The sequence below is a fragment of the Girardinichthys multiradiatus genome, chromosome 17 (genome assembly GCF_021462225.1).
Source record: "Girardinichthys multiradiatus isolate DD_20200921_A chromosome 17, DD_fGirMul_XY1, whole genome shotgun sequence".
NCBI lineage: Eukaryota > Metazoa > Chordata > Actinopteri > Cyprinodontiformes > Goodeidae > Girardinichthys > Girardinichthys multiradiatus.
Genome location: NC_061809.1, coordinates 27,333,183 through 27,356,651, shown reverse-complemented (window position 1 = coordinate 27,356,651; position 23,469 = coordinate 27,333,183). Strand labels below are relative to the sequence as shown.

The 23,469-nt window shown below is 38.9% G+C and overlaps 1 protein-coding gene across 7 annotated transcripts in view; it reads right to left on the bottom strand.

Moving 5' to 3' along the window:
• LOC124883040 (thyrotropin-releasing hormone-degrading ectoenzyme-like) overlaps positions 1 to 23,469 on the bottom strand; it is a 344,041-nt gene that overhangs the window by 39,118 nt on the left and 281,454 nt on the right. For all 7 annotated transcript variants that reach the window (XM_047389881.1, XM_047389880.1, XM_047389882.1 and 4 more), the window contains 3 exons: positions 19,397 to 19,462; positions 18,826 to 19,004; positions 1,050 to 1,138 (listed from right to left, as the gene is read on the bottom strand). In XM_047389881.1, the coding sequence (XP_047245837.1) occupies positions 1,050 to 1,138; positions 18,826 to 19,004; positions 19,397 to 19,462 (334 nt within the window). The remainder of the gene's footprint in view (positions 1 to 1,049; positions 1,139 to 18,825; positions 19,005 to 19,396; positions 19,463 to 23,469) is intronic.

The window sequence follows — 23,469 nt, the reverse complement described above, 5'->3', positions numbered from 1 at the left end:
TGCATTGGATCAGCAATCTGTCGGTTACTTTACCTCAACTTACAACTAATCTGAGTACAGTTGATGAAATAATGCAGCAGAGTGTAGAGTCCAACCTAATGCAGGTAAACAGAACCTGCCACATGAGAAGCACATTTTGTAGGCTTGTGGATCAGCAGCATTGCAGGAGGGAATCGGCACATTCTGAGGAAATCAGGGTTGAAGCTTCAGTAAAGCAGCTTGGAGGATGTTTCCTGCTTTGTGAAACAGCCAGGCGATGAAAACACAGAACCCAACCGTTGGCCCAATCCTGGCCCACTTCTTCTTGGATTTAAACCAACTCTTCCCGCACAACCAGAGCGAGCTTTGTGTTCATGGAACAAAACAAGCATTTTATTACTGAAGAACAGAGCCAGCAGGAGCCCTTTTGTCCACCTAAAACCAACACCGAGCACTTCAGGATCAATTTTCAAAACATTAATTTGATCAAAAACAGAAATATAATAAGTTTGATTCACTAAAAGTAAAGCCCTGGAGGATTTTGTTCTACAAAAACAATATTACAGAAAAGGATAAGTAAAAGCGGGTGTACTCTGAAAGCTTTTTGTTTTTCAAAAGAATGGACCTACAAGATTAATCCAAGCGTACAAATGATTGATAAAATCCTTTCACCAGAAACTGACCTATTAACAAAAGAGAAAGAATAATCCTTTCAAAGGAACAGCAGAGGTCATTCTTTTTTACATAAAATGAAAGGAAAGTAAGAATCAGGATTTTTTTTAATAAAAAAGCAGAAGCCAAATAGCAGGAACCATAATGATGTTTATTCCCACCTCCTACAAACCTGAGAACAGTGCAACATGCTGCACCTGTGAGCTTTAATACTCCATTAAAAGCAGCTCACATGTGCAGAGCTGAGAAGATAATTAATTTGAGATACTGAGCCGGTTTGATCTGCAAACAGATCCTCCCAAGGAAACAGCTCGTTATCTCAGAGTAACAAGATAATTAAGACACGAGTGAAAATAAACTTTCAGAGATGTTCGGTGGCATCTCCAGCGGCACCGTACCTGTCCTGCTGTTGATCCAGATGAGGCTCTCCAAGCAGATGGTGGATGTGTTTCCCACGGCGACGGTCAAAGGGACCTGCCACTGTAAACTGCAGAGAGGGAGAGGGATGTTTGCGATGGTCAGTGAGATTGGGTTGGGTTTTATTACTTCTGTCATTGGAAGAAGAAGAGTGAGGGTCATCAGTCAGCTGGAAATGAGGCGAGCGACACACTAAAAGCCAGAGTGAGGGTGTAATAGCCGTGGCAGTCAGCAGATATCACTCAGGAGAAAGCAGCTAAAGGCTGGGGTCTCTTTCAGGAAATCTGAGGTTCAGTGAATTTAATAAACTTCAAAGCTTTTGAAAAACAACCAGATGATCTCAGACTGGCTCCACTGCTGGACTTCAACTAGGATGTTTTCCTCAGTTCCTCCCCTGCAGCTACTTACAAAATAAACTGATCCTAAACCCTCCAAACCTATCTCAGAGTGACTCAGCTAAGAGAAAGGAAAGCATATCATTCAAGAGTTCGTTAGAGCATTTAGTGTTTGTTAAAAGTCATAAATTTAACAAAAAAACACAAACATTTACTGTTTCTCATAGCTTAAAACATAGCCAGGAAGAGCCCACTGTAAAAAGATGCCTGACATATGCAAAGAAAAAAAAGATGTAGCAAAATAACTATAACAGCCAACAGCTGCATATATGAATATATAAAATATGTTGAGCTATCCAGACCCAGAACCATGTTCTTACTAGTCCTCCATAACAGCCAGATTTGTGGACCTCACTGACTAATATTTATCTTGTCAACAGATTCTTCCACCTGAGATGTGGATCTCTGCAGCTCTCCCAGGGTTACCACGGGCCTCTTGGCTGCTTCTTTAGGTGGACCTCCATGTCTTGGTAGGTCTGCAGGTGGTCCTTCTATGTTTAGATGGTGGATTAAACAGTGAGATGTTCAAAGTTCGGCATATTGTTTTGGAGCCTGACCTTGCTTTAATTAGGTGACCTCTGAAGGCTGTTGATTGCACTGGATTTCATTTAGAGGTATCGGATTAAAGAGGGTTTAAGAAAATTGGGAAATCCTTGTATATCGTAATTATGCACCGATTTGCTCTTTTCAATCAAAAAAAAAAAAAAAAAAAATCAGGATAAAAAACCTTGTAGTATAAAGTTGTAACCAAACAAAACATGAAAAAGTTTAAAAGTTATGAAGACTTTTGTAAGGAATGCAGTAATATATGCATTCAGTGGTATTTGAACCATTTTTGTTAAATGGCACCAGCTGAAAAGATTCATTCATGCGTCCTTGGTAAAGTGTTTTTGTGCAGGTGGGTTAGACCACTGGAACGTGAAAGAAACCATCTTCGATCTAATGTTGGATCCACAGAGATGAAAACAAAAAGGAGCATTATGAGGATTTCTGCCTCACTGTCTCTCACACAGTGGTTTTGTCATTATATGGATAACTGTTTATGAAAATGGGAGATCCTGAATGTTATTTCTGCTACTGAAAAGAGCTACAGATATAGTGTGAAGTTAGGACATTAGCTTGGAGTTATATAATCCATTCATGTTGTTTATATTTGAAGAAGAAAATTTAGAAAATATGAATAGAGACTATTAATTTGAAACATTTAAACTGGTTTAACACAGCTGCAAACCTACAAGAGAATGATTAAAACAGAAAAGAATAAAGTGTTTTAATGGCACAGCCAGCTTGCTCCCTCCCTCCTTCCTAAGCTTAGAGAGACCAGAACAGTTCCTGTTTTTGGACTGTTGGAGGAAGCCGGAGAACCCGGAGAGAACCCACAGGGAGAACATGCAAACTCCTTGCCTGGATCCGAACCTAGGAACTTCTTCTTGCAAGGCAACAGTGCTACCAACTTTGCCAACATGCAGCCATTCTCTTTTCATGAAAAGGGAAATTATATAATGTCAGGCTCACAACATTTCTTGTTTTTGTCTTTTGAATTAAGTGAAATTATACATAAATGTTGGTTTTAGGGGACTTATTGTGCATCTGCAGACAAGCTGTGTGAAGAAAAACATCAAACTAATGTTTTCCCATCAGTTGTTACAACACACAGTGCAGCAGCCTACTGGCACCAATGGAACGGTGGTTAACATTAGATTCTTCTCAGTTCCACTAAAAGTCAGTTTTTAATTAAACTATTTTTGATCAAAGTGATTCAGATTTTAATTAGACTGGATGTTAATTAAAGGTTGAATACAATCAGCCAGATTCACTAATATCAATTGCACAGATGGGTGTTTAGTTTTTATGTGTGTTCATAGTGGAGCTTACGGTACACAACAAAAACCTGCTTCCCTTTCCTATAACAGCCGTTTGTCGCCACAGGCAGCAAAGGATCAATACGACTGCCAAGCTACCAAATATTTAATCCTATATTGATATTGGAGCGACTGACACGAGGAGAACTCAATCACGCAGAGTCAGCGCATGGACAGCAGGATGTGTTTATTAATACTGATGAGTTCATGGTTTATTTATCAAAGGCAGAAACCAGCTGGATATATAGGAAGAAAAGAAGCAGATCGATGCATATTTTTACACTAAAAACTCTTCAGATGGTTGATCTCTTCCCAAACCCTCGTTGCTTCTCATCCTCCAGTAAAACACACATTGACCTCATTTATACATTTTCCTTCAATTGTTAGAAAGATAAAATCAAAGGTAGAAAATCAACTAGTGGTTGTTGGTTTATTGTAGCTCATTTGGTTTGATGTTAAACTTTTATATTAGACAGAAATAATCTAACAATATTTAAATAGAAAAAGCTATCCACTCCGTAATCACCACCCTTACAAAACTGTGATTAACCAAATTTTTTAAGCAATTTTACTAGCAACAACCAGGCCTGATTACTCCCAAACCTCAAAAAGCAACACATCATGCCCCAATCTGAAGAAGTACAAGAACAGATGAGAAACAAAGTCATTGACATCTGTCAGTCTTAAGAGCTCAAAAGGACCACAGTAAAAGCCACTGATGGAGAAAACATTGAACAGTAGTGAACTTTCCCTGGGTTTGCCAGATTAACAAAGTTACTCCAAGAGAGCACAGACAAACCAGACAGGAGTTTATAGAACAACATCTAAATTCAACAATAAGAACGATAGAATGGGCAAAAATGGCCTCCATGAGAGGGATCCAAGGTCAAAACCACTGCTGACCCTAAAGAACATAAACGCCCGTCTCACATTTAACAAATAACATCTGTAAATAAAGTATTTTTGAATTGAATTTGAATTGTATGATTCCCGACAATATGAGGAAAATATTCTGTGGACTCATGGGACAAAAGTGGAACTTTCTGGAAGGTACCAATAGTCAAACACGGTAGTGGTAGTGTGATGGTGTGGGGCTTATTTGCTGCTTCAGGACCTGGAAGATGAATTCTGCTCTCTAGCAGCAAATCCTGAAGGAGAACGCCCGGCCATCAGTGTGTGACCTTACGCTAAAATGTACTTGGGTTACGCAGCAGGACAATGATCCAAATTAAGGTTTTAAAGTGGTCTAGTCAAAGTATGCACATAAGCCAAATTAAAGGTTAATTACTTTGCCACATTGGGTCAGGCTGGTTTGGACAGCTTTTTTACCTAAATGCATGAAACCATGTGAAAACGTCCATCTGTATTCACTTCAGTCATCGTTGATTAAAAAAAGTACAAACTGAAGAAATCTGTAGTGGAGCAATGAGTTTGTCACAGCAGTGTTTCTATAGCTGTAGTCTCTGTCACAGCTAGTACGAACACGCTGTGTTCGCGTTCACTTCTGTTCTCCTTGGCTCTGTTAAAAATATTTACAAGAAGTAAACAGGTTTTCATTCACTCTTTCCATTTTTAGTACCTTCTTCCCTCTAGGCTGCTTCTATAGAGACATATTTCAACCTAAAAGGGTTAAGCTGTTTATAACTAAACATTATAGACTTAAATTGACTTATGAATTATTCAAAACGTTCCTGTTTAGCATAAAAACGGCTAAAATCAAATGCAGACGCTGATTCTCCAGTCATATCACTGTTTACCTGTCAGCTGACGTGGTCTCTACAGTCTGAGTCTGTTTTTGCTTGATTTAAGAACCATCAGCTCTTGCTGCCTCTTGTCCTTTCTGCTTCTCTGATGAGTTATGCATAACGCCGCCCAGTTATGAATGACTTCTGTGGTCTTTTAATATGTGTGCACATTTAGATATAAATATATATATTACCTGCATAAAACACCAAAACATGAAGAAGCAGGTAAATTAAGTTAGGGAAAATAAACTATGAGTTTGAATTTTAAAGTAAATGTATTCAGATTTAATGAGCTAGGGTGGAGGACAATACTTCAACTAACTTGGGAACACATTAGGTGTTTCTACCTAAATTAAAAATCTTGAACCTAAAGCAGAACAAACAACCCAACTAATCAACCAGGATCTTCTGACCCCTTCCTGCACCTCTACAAAATGAAGAAGATCTGCAGATGTCTGGCAGCGGTTGGAGGAATAAGCACACAATCCTGTCAACAAGCTATGTACTTAATACTATACAGATACTTCATGTAGTATCTGTTTGAAAATCAAGACCAATGAGCCCATCCATATTTTTATTATTAATATTATTATTAGGCAGAGGACAAATGCTCTCCCTCTCAGGCTTCACAAAGCACACACTGATACATTGTGATGCTGGCTGTGATTGAAGAGGTTCTGCAGCTCTGGTGAAAATCTGAATAAAACTAATGTCTGAACAGGGAATCCGCCTGAAGGACGTCCGATGTCCAGATAAAAAACAAAGAACCAGTCTCTTGTTTTTGTCTTGTTTGTAAAAACATCAAAGAAAAATGTTATGCACATCAGAGGGCTTTTGAAGTATGCATGATGTTAAAATGAATATGGGCTGATGGGTCAGCCTGCTTAGATCCCATCGCTCTTTGAATCTGCTCACATAAAAGACATTTGTGTAAATCCATCATCCTGATCATGGATCTAAAGGCAGGTTAAAACAAAGTAACAATTTTTCAGCAAAAAGCCATCTGTGTTGAAGACTCTCCCATCTAAGGTACATCTGGTCTGTGTTTAATATGGCAGAACCAGTCTACAAGGGAAAAAGATCAGAAATATGACTGTACATGAAAATATAATTCATTTTGGCTAACTGATCCTCCAAAATACTTAGTGAAACATCACTGTAACGACACATTAAGTAATAATGTAATAAATTAGGACTTCAAAATGTAATAAAACATAAATAAAACCGCATTACACAATAAACGATCACAAAATAGTCTTTGGGTTCTTCTTTTTCAATATACATTCATTAACTGTCATGTAATTGATCCTAATCATTTACATTTTTGAAACTCCGTTCTATAAATGCCAAACTTTTGATTATTTAGTCGCGTATTCAGCTTCGCTACCAAGGCAGGAAGACCAAGACAGTGCATGGGCTGTCAGAACAATGGCCCCCCATGCTGTAAAAACTAAAACAAAGAATGTTTCCCAGAAACATTTGATCTAACAATTGAATGCAAGTTGAACAGAACTAAGAAAATTCCTTTAAATTAATTATTCACATATGTGTAATGTGTGATGGAAATTCTTGCAGTAAGCATTTCAGTGTATAACCTTTTTTACTCCTCAGAATATCTGTGTTAGAGGAAGAAGCTGTAAAGCCATTATCAGAAGTTTGATGGTTCAGACCCATCTTTAGGACAATGTCAGTTAGGGCAGTTAGGTCTGTTCCTAGATAAGCTTGTCACTGTTGAACTCAAGAAGGGTTGGGGTCATAGAACATGGACTCTTTGCAGTTGAGATAACACTGTCTTGTTCTGGTATAAATACTGTGTGTAAATGTTGATCGGGGCTCTGTTTCAACTGACTTGCTCGGCGACAGAGTCATTCAAACGCTGAATGCCTTTGAATAAAACTTATTAAGACAAAGTCCGGATTTTCTCTTGTTATGAGTCAACTTCTCTCCACTTTGATAATTAAATTCCACAACAAATGTTATTAGCCTCCCTCCACGCAGGATTTGTTCTCTTGCAGAACAAACTAAAGATGGTTTGTTCACCCTACAAGCAATCACATATTCAGCACCACAGAGAGCATCTCTAGTTCACCAGCGAACTGGATAATACGTTTAGGACGTTCTGAAACCCAGCATCAGTCACTGACTTGTTGTCTTGGAACCTGCATAAATGCAGCCTGAATAATAGCATTGGGTGTGCTTCATATATCAGGCTAAATCTCTGTCAGGAACAAAAAATAAATAAATGAGAGAGACACAAAAAACACTTAGAAGTGTACACTGCACACCATTTTGTGGATTTTAGAGTTTTAATTTACCACAACGTTTTACAGATAAATTCCAGACTTTTAGTCATTCAATTGGTAATTCAGCTTCATTTTCATGATCCCTGTTTGTTAATTTATGGAAATTATTCCACTTTATAGCCTGCTTCCAGAAGACATCGAAAAGTCTGCTTTATTGAATGAATTGCTACGGATGAGGTTGCGGCTAACGCCTTGGACAGGATGTCTAACCTTTGTAATGAACATGTGGGACGCCAGAAACTACTGCGCTTTAGCACCATGCTTATAGTGAAGAACATTTGATTGTATTTTCAACAATGCACCTTTCGACTGAGCTGTTTACTTACGTACTTTAAATATGTGTTGTTAAATATACTCGTACTCGTCGTCTTCCGATTTATCTGGGACCGGGTTGCGGGGGCAGCAGACTCAGCAGAGACGTCCCTCTCCCCAGACACCTCCTCCAGCTCCTCCCAAGGCGTTCCCAGGCCAGCCGAGAGACATAGTCCCTCCAGCGTATCCTGGGCCGTCCCCTGGGCCTCCTCCCGGTGGAACGTGCCTGGAACACCTCCCGAGGAAGGCGTCCAGGAGGCATCCGGTATAGATGCCCGAGCCACCTCAACTGGCTCCTCTCGATGTGGAGCCGAGCTCCTCCTGGATGGCAGAGCTCCTCACCCTGTCTCTTAGGGTTTCATTTCAGCCGCTTGTATCCGGTATCTCATTCTTTCGGTCATGATCCAAAGTTCATGACCATAGGTGAGGGTAGGACCACGTCATCCGCAAAAAGAAGAGACGAAATCCACTGGTCTCCGAAACCAGACCCCCTTCGGCCCTTGGCTGCGCCTAAAGATTCTGTCCAAAAACGTTATGGACAGGACCGATGACAAAGGGCAGCCCTGCCGGAGTCCAACATGCACCGGTGTTAGGATTTGAAAACTTTTGTATTGTTTATCACTCATGTCTCTTCTAAGTGCTTTTCCCTCCTTACATGCCACAGAAAGGGAGATGTGGAGAGGAATGAGTTATGCTTTTATCAGCAACATCTAGGGACTGGTACCGAGTCCTCACTCCTTCTCTGTTTAAAATCAAGACACATGAACCCTGGCCTTTCTGACCACACACACACACACACACACACACACACACACACACACACACACACACACACACACACACACACACACACACACCCGTGTTTTACTATCTTTATGAGGACTTTTTGGTTAATTCCATTGACTTCCATTCATTTTCCTTGATTTTTAGTGCCTAACCCTGACCCTAACAATAACTCAATTCATACCCTAGTCCTAAACCTAACCCCTGTCCCAAGAATGGAATTTGAAAAAGTGAGGACCAGGAAAATGTCCTCACTTTGTCAAAATGTCTTCACTTTGCGATAAAAATATGAAAAATGGTTCTCACTCAGCAACAAGTACAAGAAAACACACACACACCCTGAATGTTTGTTGAACTGTGTGTGAACCAGCATGTATAAATAAAGAGAGAAGGGTGCTAATACTTTGTAGTCTGTACTGCAGAGCTACCCTTGCAAGTAAATTGACTGTATCGTTCTTACCTCTGAGTTGATTAAATAATACCTAACATTAACTTGGTCCTTCGGAGCCGGATATTATAAGAACTAAACTGATCTTATTTTTCTTTGTAGTGACTGGCGGATCTCCGGGAACAGCCTGACGTCGAGTTAAGCGCTGCCGCACAGCCGCACCTAGGCCTGGTGGCTGAAAGTCCCGGTGTGTGACATTCGCATCTGGCCGGTGGGTTATCGTGTTGCTCGACGCCGGGTGACTCTGGGAGGTCCGACAGAGTCACTAAGAAGTCAACTCCGAGGTGAGATAGCTTTAAAATACAGTACATGAGACAAGAGTAAGCGCTATATAAATAAAATAAGAAAAGTACTTAAAAGTCGTTGGTAGGGTGTCGCGGGTAAGGACACTGCATTGGATAGGTTTTATTTCGCCGGAAATAAATAGCGATAAATTTAGGTAGGATCTCGCCGCAAGGTGATCAGAAACGACTAGGTAATTCCGCCGTAAGGGAACTGGATAATTTGGTTGGTAACATTTCGCCGCAAGGAAATGAAATGAAATGTTGCATAATAAGGGAGCTCATAAACTAAGCTAGGTCGACCATACATATTGCTGAAGGGACATAAATATGTTAAAATACTAACTGTGTGAGTGCTGCTGTGTGTGTTTGGAGGACTAAACATTTTTGGAAGAATCATAGCAAGATTCTGTTGGTCCTGTGTTTTCTTTTGCCCAGATTAAAAATACCTTTTATCTGGGACATTCATACTCTACAAATATATCTGGGTGAGAAGTTGCTCTGTATTATTATTATTATTTATGTTTTTTATTACACATTAACCATCATCTCCTAAAAAATTAAAGGAAAAAGTGGGGATGATTGTGTTAAATGTGCTTTAACTTGGGAAGATAAGTTTGGTTTTTCACAGAGTGGAAGTTTGAGTGTAAATCAGTTAAATAGTTTAAATAGTTTCAAGTAAAACAGTTGATGGATGGAGATAAGAAAAATAAAAAACATAAGAAAAAGATTAAAAAGCACAGACTGCATCAATTAAGGGGTTAAAGAGTTAAAACTTTCCTGCAGGAAGTTTCGTTTGTCTTAAATATTGCGATTAGTCGGAAAAGAAAGGAGTATAGTGCATGTTATGGTGGACAACTGACTGACTGACTGATAATATTTCTGTGTGCAAAATCTGAACCTATACTAAACTTTTTCTTCTGCCTCTCTCACACACAAATACACACATGTATGGGATTTGAGTGCAACATCTGCGTTTTTGAGTCTGGACTTTAGAAACCTGCCCTTCCCATGGCTACTCCGCCAGAGACGCTTCTCTAGCACGGCCTGAAAGAGAGAGAGCCTTCCTGTCTGCCTGCTTGTTGCAAATCGCAGTGTGAGTTTCCACCAAAACGAAACTCAGAAGACGTCTGGCCCAAACCCACTGAGATGAACAAAGATCCATGCTGTTTACCAGAGCCAGAAGAGCGATACACTGGATTTATATTGAAAGCACATCTTATGCGGGCAGAAGAGAAACAGGCCGGAGCAAAGTTTCTTCTTTCTCCCTCCTGAAGAAGTTAAAGTGGACAAAGAATGATTGAATGTCTCACCAACAGACCTGGGAAGGGCCTGGTTGTTTTTTGGACTGATAGAGGACTGTGTGCCTGACAGTCTGACTCTGGAGCGATTTAGAAACTGATGGAGGTAACGTACAAACACACACACATTTGCATAAATCTTTTCCTATTTTCTGCAATGAAGAACGCTTATTAACCGCTGCTCATGTGACGCTTGATGACGTTGACAGATATAGCGGGTTAAAATATTATTTTAGGGTTAGAAAAGTATCTTTAAAAGGGTGATAACTTAGCTCATTTGATACTTTCCAGTTAATTCCTTTAGAGAAACAAGTTCGCTTTTGTCGTGGAATATTCAGGGTCAATTATTCTAGTTATTAAAAGTTATTAAAAAGCAGAGGAAATTACAACATCTCCAAAACTCAGCAGTAACCAAGTGTTTCTATGTTATTCTCAGGACAGATCTCATGAAGGAGTATTTTTAAAACCCAGCGCATGTGTAAAACCTGATGGGTTTCTCCTTCAGATATTATTTTCTGTTGTCAGATTTTGTATCCCATAAATCTAATGGGTAGAGACCTCATTAAAACAGGCTTAGTTCTACTGCAGATGGTCTTCATACAGTTTCTGACACAGTACTTACAGTTTGGTGCAGTTTTTGTCCGCAAGTGCTAACTGACGCTTATGGAAAGTACAAATTCATTGTTTTTCACAGCAGCTGCTGGGAAGAGGTTATATTAGGTTTTTCTTCCATCTTCTGATTCATGCAGCATGTTGATTTACACTGTACCTTATATCAGGTCCTGACAAAAACTATGAAAGGTTTGGTTCTGCAGGTTCTTTTTTCTCCCTTTGGAGAAGGAAAGAGAAACCTGATCAGTTCTGTGCTGCATAGAAATATTAAAACACTTGTTGTTTTCTAAGATATCACCAGCTAAAACTTTTAAAACTTTCGAGAGTAATTGATTTTGTTAAACACAATTTCCTTGGTAAAACAAACCTTTAAAATGAGAATGAAAAATGGGGTTATTTAGAAAGAATCTGATTGGACAGTGGTACCACACAAAAAAAAAATTAAAATAGATCTAAGCCAATGATGAGTTCCAGTCATTTTGGTGGCTTTGAAATGCAAGAATACTCAAAGTTTCTACTCTGGGGAACACAGATTGGGGCTGAAGAGTTTTGTTTTGGAACCAAGGTTAGGATTTTTATAACGGAATAAAGAAAATCCTTCATTTTAGGAAAAGAAAAGAAATAAAGGCTCTCTCAACACTAAAGAGGATGGTCGGCTTAAACTCCAGTCTCCTTGTTTGATTTCTTAGGGTTTAAAGATTAAAGGAATACATAGGAGTAGAAAGGTACACAAGGTGATTTCAGATTACTAAGAGATAAAATATTGGAACATTTATCAGCATTTGGATTATTAAAGAGGGGTTCTAGTAATAAGCTTCTCCCCAACTCTCAAAATTTAAATAGCCAAATTAAGAAAAATTATGTGTGTCTTCCCTTTGAAACACTATGTGGAAAAAAGTCCAGTTTGGAGTCAAGCTTCTTATCTTAATTTCTGATTAAGTCAAACACTGCAGTTTTTGTTTTGTTTGGGTATAACATAAAAATGTCAACGCTGGCTTAAAATACTTCTTTGCATTTAACCTGAGCAGAGAAATTCTTGAATACAGCTGTGATCAAATTGAGCAAAACAAAAAGAGAATTATAACAATAACTCTCAGGATTGTAGTTATTATTATAGAGTTACATTACAAAGAATTAGCAAAAGGTTTCAGCATCAGTAAATTTGGATTCATTTAAGAGAAAACTGTTGCTGTGCTTCTAAATACTTTGAGATATTTTGGATTATGTGCACTCATATAAAAAAGGATCCTGAAGATTGTCATAACAAAATGTATCAATTATAGCATTAAAATATATGGTTGAGAAAACATATTCTGAAAAGAGATTGTTAAAAATTTCTTTAAATTCTTGAAGCTTCAAATTTGGCCATTTGTCTGTCTGATGTTTTGTCTTTGTTTTGATGGAATAAATGTTTGTTTATATGTTGCATGAAACAATAATCCATGTTTAGAATAATGTTTCTAAAACTCAGATTGATTAAAACTTTGAGTTTTCAGGAGAGTTAAGAAGCAGCTTGTTTCTCAGGTAGGTGCATGTTAATAGTTTTGCAGTTTAAGGTTCACTAAGATGGGATGGGATGAAGAAACTGTGGTTCCGCCCATAGGCTGCCAATCAAAGGTTAGTTCTGCCTGACTCCGCCCACCTACCAGGTTGGTTCATGCCTTTGCTCCCATGGTAACGCTCAGCACCTCCCTTCCTGAGTTTTAACATTGTTTAAGAGGCAATAGAATCAAAATGCTTGTAGTGATTGTTGCCTTAATAATATGTTTTTTGTATAATAATTAAGGATGTAGCATGACATTTAGATTTATGTGTTTTACTATTAAAATGTTAATGAAATAGTTTACACTAGTTTGAAGAATTAGTTTTGCATACAGAATCATTGGTGATTTATTAGATTGAAAATTTCCCTGGTACCATTAAGCTAGCTGACAGTTCAAGATATGCCAAAAGTAAGGAATATATTTTTGATAAAGAATCAGAGTTATGATTTCATACTTGACAGGAATTATTTATTATTTATGTATGCATCAGAATTACATAAGATTTCCATTAATCTAATACTTATCTTCATGCAAGACAAATCAGGATGACATGTGACTTATTTCTAAGTGAAATATTAATGAAATGTACAACGACTAAAGTTTGTGTTTAGTTGTTAATGGAACTGAATTACAGTTAAAAACATCTGGATTTTATTTATGTTGCTTTCATTAAATTCATAGAGACACATAGTTATGTCAGAATTCATTTCTTTGGTTCTATGTTATGTGATCTTGGTTACTAGAACATTTTTGTTTAAACCTTTTGCTGGATTGTCGCATGTGTTGGACCCTGCGTCAGAAGAGGGGAATGTCAGAATAAAGTAACATGGGGATATTGCCAAGATCAATTTTTTCCACATCTTTGTGTGAAGATAGGATGTTGTTTTACTGTCCAAACCTGTCCACTGTGTTTTCTCAAGTTTCGCAGACGGTGAAGGCTGCATTACCAGAAACAGTCACTTCCACCCTCTAGTCCTTTATTCCTGGCGACTGGAGTCTGATCAGAGAATCTAGGAGAACACAGGAAGTCCAGGGCTGGAATGGCCCATATCAGATCCTACTAGACACCCAGGAAAGCTGCAGGAAAGCTCCAGCTCCTCCAGCTTCAACTGGCTTCCAGGACACAAGTCATCTTCCAACTGGATCATCCACGGCCTGAAAGGTGTGAGGACAGCGGACCACCACAAGACAAAGAACTGTAAGCTGATCACTGGCGAGTGATTGAAGAGGTGGTTGAAGAACACTGTTCTTACAAGGGCACAATAATCCCTTGGGCAGTGCAACGTTATTTCAGAATCTACTTAAGGCCATCGCATTGCCTGAAAGTTAGAAATCATAAGGTCATTTGCCTCACTGCACACACACCACAGTGAGAGACACATAGGAAACATACAGGGAAGACCTCTACACATTTACACATAACCTTTCTCTGGATGATGGACTGGCGACGTCTGCAACAGAGAGACAGTCAAACATGCGCCATGATTCTTATTCTCCTTAATTTCTTAACATTTGGTGGCTACTAGGGGCTCCTTTGCCTGGACAGCAAGGGTCAGCCAAATTCTTTTCTCACACTTTGACAGCGAGACTGACTCTGAGGAGGAAATCTCGGATGCTTTTATCTAACTTTCATGTTTATTGCTTGATATTTATCATTATGGTACAAATTTGAAATGTGTTCATTTCCACCGTTGTTTAGTTGGACTATGGAAGCCTAACTTCCAGAGTTTCTGTTTCTAAACATATTTCTAGAGGAGCTTCCTACAACCGCTCACCTGTACCAGACTGGTAACTGGGCAGCTTGAAGCCACTCAGGAGAGGCAGCAGGATTTTTGAGTTTTATTTATGATTTGTTTTCTTTGGAAAAAACAGTTTGCTTTCAGTACCAGAAGAAAGGACATTCCACTTCAAGGTCATGATGCAGTTAAATGGAAGATGTTCTGTTCTGATGCTAATGATTGATATTGCAAGTATTTTATTACTCTTGTGTTCATTTGAAGAAAGGTACAGCAAAGACAATGTGTGGCTAATCTGAGGAATTATGCTAATAATACTCATCAGCTGATTCGAAGAGAGATTCATTACTTTCCTGACTACTATTATCATGCTGATAATATCTGGTGGCAACTGATGCATCAAACCATGAGGAAGATAAGAAATGACAGTTGCTATGTTTGTTGTTTGATTTCACATGCTATTAATGATCAACCATGTTTAGTACCTGTTCCTATTGATACTGCTTTCTTTCCAGATAGGCAACATAACAAGCTGGTGGAGGTTGTTTTTCCTTGGGTGAGGAATTATATTGTAAGGCAAAGCAGATGGTTGTTACCCCTGACCCGAGGACAGTTTAGGGCTGTAAAGCACAAACTCTTTTAATTTGAGATAACACCCACATACTCTTTAAATACTGTGTGTAAATGTTGACACCGCACTGAACCCAAAGACAGATGACTATGAAGACACAGAAAAGGTTTATTTTACTGAGCTACAAAATAAAGACCACTACTCCTATGATGACATGTTGTAAATGAAAATATCTTTGACGCCTGAGTGAACTCATAATTGTACTTCATAAAATGACTTTATAGCAGAAAATCGAAAGAAGTTGCTATTTAAGTGGAATGAGACAAAGTACAATGATGACATGAACAAGGCTTGTTTTAATTCTTTTACTTTTATTACATTTTGTTTTTGTTGATTTATTATATTGTTTTATTATTGTTGAACTCTACCATGCCCCTTAGGGGGAGGGGCATGTGAGTGTTTTTCCCACAATATAATCTGCTTTCCGTCCGTGGGTTTTTCGCTCACACAGAGTGTTTTCTTTTATATGTATCTAAGCATGACTTTCTTTGTGATAAAAAAGGGGGGACTGTTAGGGTTTGAAAACTTTTGTATTGTTTATCACTCATGTCTTCTCTAAGTGCTTTTCCCTCCTTACATGTCACAGAAAGGGAGATGGGGAGAGGAATGAGTTATGCTTTTATCAGCAACATCTAGGGACCGGTACCGAGTCCTCACTCCCTCTCTGTTTAAAATCAAGACACATGAACCCTAACCTTTCTGACCCCACACACACACACACACACACACACACACACACACACACACACCCTGAATGTTTGTTGAACTGTGTGTGAACCAGCATGTATCAATAAAGGGTGAAGGGTGCCAATACTTTGTAGTCTGTATTGCAGAGCTACCCTTGCAAGTAAATTGACTGTATCGTTCTTGCCTCCGAGTTGACTAAATAATACCTAACAACCGGGAACAGGTCCGACTTAGTGAGGACCAAACTCCTGCTCCGCTTGTACAGAGACTGGATGGCCCCTAATAAAGGGCCCCCGATTCCATACTCCTGGAGCGGCCCCACAGGGCACCACGATGGACACAGTCGAATGCTTTCTCCAGGTCCACAAAACACATGTGGACCGATTGGGCAAACTCCTGAATGATAATCGTTTTTTTTTTAAACGATTATCACAAAATGTGGTTTTATTGATGTTTTTTATATTTTGAAGTCCTACTTTATGACATTATTACATAATGTGGCGGTACAATCACTACGTGCTGTTATAGAAGCAAATAGGACCAAGGCGTATTAACCTTGAAAAATGATTGAATCTTTCTTACTGGTTTTATGTTTTAGTACAATGAGTAGGTCTTCAGTTGTTTTACTTCAGTGGTAACATGTAGATGCTTTTTATTTTTCACACAATAAAAATAAGCATCTTTTAATTAAGAAAACATCACCAGGGTTTCGATTGTTTTAGTTTTTTTGCCTTATAAAACACATTTTGCCTCCTTTAGTCTTCCGGTTTCTTTGCTTCTTTCCTATTTTTAGAATAAAACATTTCGGTCAACAGGAGTTATTTGCAAATGCTCCAGAAATTTATTTGACTTACTGATTAAATCGAAATTAGATTCTAAAAGTATGATAAACTTGTGTAAAACTATCATGTTCTTGCGGCATCATAATGTTCAGAAACAAATTAAAACCCAGATGTTTCACGTGATCTAATTCATTTCTTAATTGCTACCTCAGCATTTAAGCTCCTGGTTTTACATTGTTCATTGCTGGATTGCCCCATTACTCTCTCCGTTACTCTGTCTGTGATTCCACCCTGGAAGCTCTCCTTTGTTCATTATTAAAGACCCCCCGTTTGGTCAGTCGGCCTCTGAACTTGGGTCCTTTACCAAACCTCGATCTCCATTTTAGCTCTTGCTTCATGTTTCCTGTCGGCTATCTTCTACAGTAACGTTGAAAGCTGATTTATAAATAAAGATCATAAAAAATACACAAAGCAAATAAGCAAATATGGCATGAGTTTGAGCCTTTTTACAGAGATGGGACTTTGACTAGGACTTGTAATCATCTGCAATAAACGTCTGAACCATAAAGGCTCCTGGGATTTAAAGGAGAAGGCGGCTCGTTAAACTCCACAGTTAACAGCCTGTTTAACAGTTTCTAAAACCTTGGACAGATCTAAGAAAAATGCAGAAAGCAGCTCTCCGTCTTCTTACATTGCCATGATGCTCTTAGCAGTAACAGTTTCAGTATTTATTGTACTATAACCTGGGAGCTGAGGATGAAAGCTTCATTTAACCTCCAGAATAAAGGAGCTTCAGCAAACCAACAATTAGATCTGATTTCAGCCAGACTTTAGTATGATGCACAAAGTGATTGAAGAAGGTGTTGAAAAAAGTGTTTCTGAACGCAGCTTGAAACGTCGCCTCCAACTCAATCCACTGCTGGAGGGTTCAGCTGTAGCGGCGAATTGGTTCAAAGCACAACAGTTTGTTTTTCAAAGGGCTGGGGAGCACCCAGGGATCCCCCAGTGAGTCTGAACGCAACTCTGAGACTCAAAGAGAGCAAATGGAGAAAAATCTGCAGCAACAGAAACAGACGGCTTCAGTTCAGCGGATGATAGAACCTGAGGAGCAGCCCAAGTGAAACACACTGAACCCAGACAAAAAGAAGTGGAGAGTAAAGGAAACTTCCAGAGAGAAACTGAGCGGGACAGAGCGACTGTAAATGTCAGCTGGCGTACGGGAAGAAAAAAGGGTAGAAGAAGACGTGAACAACAGGCGAGGAGGAGGAAAGGAGCTGCTGAAGTATTGATGGAGGAGAAAGTGGGTCAATAAAACACTGAAGAGAATAAACTCCGAAGATTGTCAAGGATGTGAATAAAACATAATGGGAATAAAATATGAATGACACATAAATGATGGAAAGATACTAAAGGAGGTGAGGAAATGTGGGGGAAATGCTGCATGACTGTAAATGAACAAATTTAGTGAATCTTAAAACATGACGTTTTAAGATGATCCTTTCTATGACTTTTCCAAACTCCAGGTCAGATGAGTCTTAAAACGCAAAGTCATAAACTGTGACACATTAAGTACATAAATCACTTAACTCCGTATAACATGCAGGAACAGCATTTCTATTCAAAACCAAACTAAAAAGGTTTTTAAAAATCCCAAGTTTTATTGCTGACGAATGTTGAATTGTGATAAGTTAGACATTTATGACTAGTCTTTCTTAGCTATCTAGTTTCATTGACGCGTGGAGTCCACCTGCTAATAATCAAGCTCATCCTTTCACAGTAAAACATGCAGCCGCTGCAGTCTGGAGCTCACATACCAGCTTCCTTTCACTCTTCATTACAAGAAATAAAAACTGGTACTAAGACTCGAGTCTCAGACCATGAGTCTAAGTCGTGTCTCAAGTCTTTAGGACACAAGTTTAAGTCAAGTCTAATTTCTTTTATTTTTGCAACTTGAGTCAGAGTCTCAAACTTGAGTCACCACCTCGGTCCGAGGTCAATGATTCCAAAGGTTTGCTTACAAAATGGCAGCCCCAATAATCCTCCCAATTCATTTTACCTCCATCTGTCTGACCACAACACCTTAAATTTCAGGGTTTCTGCAGAGATTCTGAAACTTCTTAAATGTAATAATCTTAGTTTTTAGACTTGAGCAGACCTAAATATGCTCAGATTTCCCACATTAGTATCGAAGTTACCTATGGTTAGGCATTAAATGTTCATATTTTTTAATTCACTGCTTCTTTTATAAACTTTTTATTATGCTTGTTGAATGAAGCCCTGAAAATAACAAACAAAACACAAAATTATTGTTATTATTGTTTTCCAGGAGTCTAACCTGATGTTGTTTCTGACTTCCTCTCCATACAGGAAATGCTCCTGGGTGATGGTGATGTAATGGGTTGGCAGTTGTTCCGATTGGTTCTTGCTGATGGTGACGACAGGGTAACCCATTTGTAGAGTCCATCTGTCCATCATTTCTCCGATATCAATGTCCCGCCCTTCTGAATGCATGGCCTTTAAACAAAAACAAAGAAGACATCAAACTGTTAAATTAACTGAGAATTAGAGTGAGATGTATGACCTTCAGGTAAATTAGACGTCTGATTGACTGCCTGCTAATCAAAACATGTATTGATGGTGATTACATTTAAAAACTTCTTCTTGTTTGAAGACCAAATGAGAAAACAAGTCACTTGAGTTACCAAGGCAACAAACTCTCTACATCTCATCATATCAGTCTTAACGAGCATCTTTCTGGCCTTCATTAGAATTACCCAATAATTAACAGCTTCAGTGAGTCAGGCTGCTATCCATTCCTGCAGAAGCTAATGTGGAGCCCTGCCCTAAAGCTTTTGGGCCAAATGAGAACAAGGAGGTTCAAAACCAGACAAACAGGTGAGATGTACCTGAGTTAGCTTGCTCCATAGGTCATCTCTGGCTGCGTTGCTGTACATGTGACTCAGGAGATAATCCTAAAAAGTGAAAGAAATCAGAATCAGATTTATTCTCATCTGTGCAGAATTAGTTTCCAGGTTAATTATCAAGTGCTGGACAGTTTTACCACAGGAGTAACATGATCTGCAGGCTGATAATGTACAGCTTTGTGTTAAAATGGATTGTCAGACAGATTACAGCCAATTTAAGAACTCAGTAGCTCCCAAATGATGAAACTGCCTCTGAGAATAAATGCTAGTGTAGTGACCACGAAAACCTTCATTCTGATGTTTCACACACATTTAACTGTTCATCAGGTACCGTTTAAATATCCTTACTGGACTCGTACCAAGACCAGAACCACGTAATCCACACTAATAGTGTCCTCAAGCTCCTACGCCTGAATATCATTGTGACCCTGAAGTGCTTAGTCTAAATCAAGTCTCAAATGTTGAAGACAAGTTCAAGTCTCAAGTCTTTGAGGGTTAAGTACAGTCTCAGGGATTTAAGACACAACTTCAACTCTAGTCTCAGGTTTTTGAGAGGCAACTCTAAGTTAAGAATCTAGTCTTTTAGGGCCAATCCATATCTCAAGTCTTTGAGACACAAGTTTAATTTACATCTCAAGTCTTTGAGGAGCAAGTTCAATCAAGTCTCAAATATTGGATACACAACTCCAAGTCAAGGCTTAAGTCTTTGATGGACAAGTCTAAGTCATGTTCTTAATTGTTTGAAATGCAAGTTCAAGTAATGGAATAGAAATAAAATATATTGCAACACAAAACACACTGTACTCATTACCTATATATATATATATAGAAAATAGGGGCAGATTATGACAAACATGGCATAAGATGCATAAAACATCTCAAAAATAAATAAAAACATTAAAGATATGATTGCGATTTAAGCTACCGTATTTCAAATGTTAAACCTTTCAAAGTATGAAAAGATATAAACTGAAGGAAATAATGGCAGCTGAATCTTTTCTTCAGCTGAACCAAAATTTTCTCCTCTTCTAGAACGAGGAGAAAATGAAAGATTATTTTTACTCAGGGTGTTATTGTCTGAGATTTATAGAAAACCTTGTAGAATTATGATAAAACCCAAACATTAGAAAAATAAAACAATCTCATGTTCATTTCTCTATCTGATCTTTAATGTGACATTTGACTGCCCAGCAGAACTCAGTTAATGATTTAATTCATTTGTTGGCTTAATAACTGCAGCTGACTGTACTTAACTACATGTAAAAATGTTTTGTTGAATGCTGAATGTAAAAATGATTGTGGGCAAAATAAACAGGTGGTCAGTGGTGCTGTTAGTGGGTTTGAACCGGCCCAAGGTGGACAGATTAATAGACCAGACTAAGACAGTTTTAGCTGATGAAGTACAGCTACAGATGAACTTTTTATTAAGTCCTGGGAGGCTGCCTACTTCTTCCTCATCTGTTTTTTTATTTCCAGATGATCAAAGTTGGCTCTTGCCAGGCTGTCCCCGCTGCTGCCGTATTCTAGGACATCTCCATGCAGCTGACGCCTCCCGAACAAACACATCTCTGCGGTGAAGCTGTGAGTGAGTTAAGAGTGACAGGCAGCAGGGCTCGTTTATTATGACTTCACAGTTAGAGGAAATCTGCTGCAGTATCAAAGTTATCTGCTTTGTTTGGCGTCTGCAGGCTCTTCCACTGAGCTGCAGAGTTTCAGCGTTGCTCTGAAACAAAGAGCTGCCAGTTTTAATAATCTCCAACTCATTGCTTGGATTTGTACAACACGACCAAAGCAAGAAACGTTTCATCTTGGCTGTATCAAACCAGACTGTGAACAAAGCAGACAGTAAATTGAATTTGCTACTTCTTAAATTTGCTCGAAAACAGACTATGCTGGTAAACATAGCACTGCGGGCAGGTAGTTTGAACAGAGCAGCAACACTGATCATTACGCCCTTCAAAGGAAAGCATTTAGTTTATAAAGCAGGAGAACAAACTCCCTGTGAGCCAGGAGAGCTACAGTGAGTCACCTTGTTTTACAAACTCCTCCCACAGCAAAGATCCTCAGCAGAGGATGATTGATTGATACCTGCTAGACTAAAACAGCTTCATCTAAGTGCCGTCTATATTTACCTGGAGATCACTGAGGCTTTATTACGGCTATAGCTACTCTCAAATCATGGAGTATCAGTCAGTTTGCTGCTTTGGTTGTAAACATTTTTCAAGTAAACATCCAAGAAACAGAGTTATAGGCTCCTCTATCATGCGTACAACCCTTTAGATTACATTCAGCCTGATTGGAGCCTAGATATTTAAATCTTGTGATCTGGAAATAATCACAGATTAAGTGGTTTTTAAAGATTTACATAGCACTGTTAAAATCCCAGGTTTCTGTGTGCAAAAGAAATGAGACCATAAAAAACATGGACAAGCTTTCCAGATACATGATTTATCCTGTACGATTAAAGCAAGAGACAAACATTCGTTAGGGGGAAAGCCTTTAACTAATAAATATGTATTAACATCAGCATCCAGTGTTCTTTGGTAGGTGTTTATCAGCAAACCACTGCTTGTCTTACTAATATTTGCTCTCAAACTTGGAGGACCTCCATTGTCCAGTCTTTCTGATGTATTTAGTTCAGGACTTTGATAAGGCTGCTCAGGACTTTTATTAGCCCGTTTCAAAACTTTACTTTTCCTCTCATAATGTTGATTTAAACTCACTGTGATGCGGAAACATAAAATCCATCTTCAGCTGCAGCTTTCGAGCAGGCAAGGATTTGATCGAAAACTGGCCTGGATTTCGAACAATCTAAGACTTTGACAGAAAGTCTACCTCCATCTAAAGAAAGGTAACCCCGGGGCATAATACTGCCACCACCATGTTTAACTTTGGGCATAACACAGCCCATCTTTAGTTGATGTTCTGTGTTATTTTTTTGTCAAAACAACATTTTGGAAAGGTAGACCATAACTCTAAGTTTAGTTTCAACTGACAGTAAAATATTCTCCCTCAAGGTTTTGGGGGAATTTATCCAGGTAAGGATGTTTCCTTTGGAAAATTAAACTGCTTCTGGATATCAACACTGGTTAGTGCAGACATATGGAAAATACAGAAGATTGTAGTTGCATGTAGAGCACAACCAGTCCTTCAGGCTTGACGTCAGCCTTCCTTCTCTTTCAGTAATTTTGGGCAAACATCCAGTTTTGGTCACATCTGTTGTCCCAGATTATTGACTTCATTTAGACTGTATCGCCTTGTGCTGACTAACGCCCTTTGCTCAACGAGATCCTTCTAATCCTCTGTAACCTCTTTAGCTTTAGCTAAAGAATGCAAATGTGGACATTCATAGTAGGGGCAACCCTACCAGGATAGATGATATTTTAGGTCACGTGTCAAAATCCAGCCCTGGAGGATTGGTGACCCATAACCTTTAGATTTGTCTCCACATCAACACAATTGGTCACTAGCAGGACTCAGTAGAACCTGAGGGAACGAGGAGGTAAGGTCGGTGCATTGGATTGAAGTAACATCCAAAGGTTTTAGGTGTTAGGTGTAAACTCAAAAAGTGCTTAAACTAAATATTAATTAAGGGTGTACACCAGATTTTTGCACATTTCTTTGTATTCTTTTACACCCCCAACATTTTAACAGGTGCAAAACTGGAGGTAAGTGTTGTTCCCTGTTTCCTTACTGCAACAACATTCCCCAATAACAAATTTTGTAATTTTCCTGCTGTTGTTGTATTATTTAAAAAGAGGTTGGCGTTGAGAGTGGGTAAGAATCTGTGGGAAGAATCTGAGAGCCAAAGAGCCAAAGGTTGCTCAGCGTGGGCTCTTACCTGGAAGCAGGTATCTGTGAGTAAATTCCTTCATTTCTGGGACCCAACATGTTATTGGTGTACAGTGAAAAGCTTTTAGACAGAAGACCTGTCAGAACAGAAGAGTTGAATTTTTAATCTTGGTGACATGAAGAGCCTCGCTGCTGTGAGGACTTGTGAGGAGTCTTAAGAGCTTTTGGGCTCAATTCCAGTCAGTTTTCCAAGCTGAAGACTC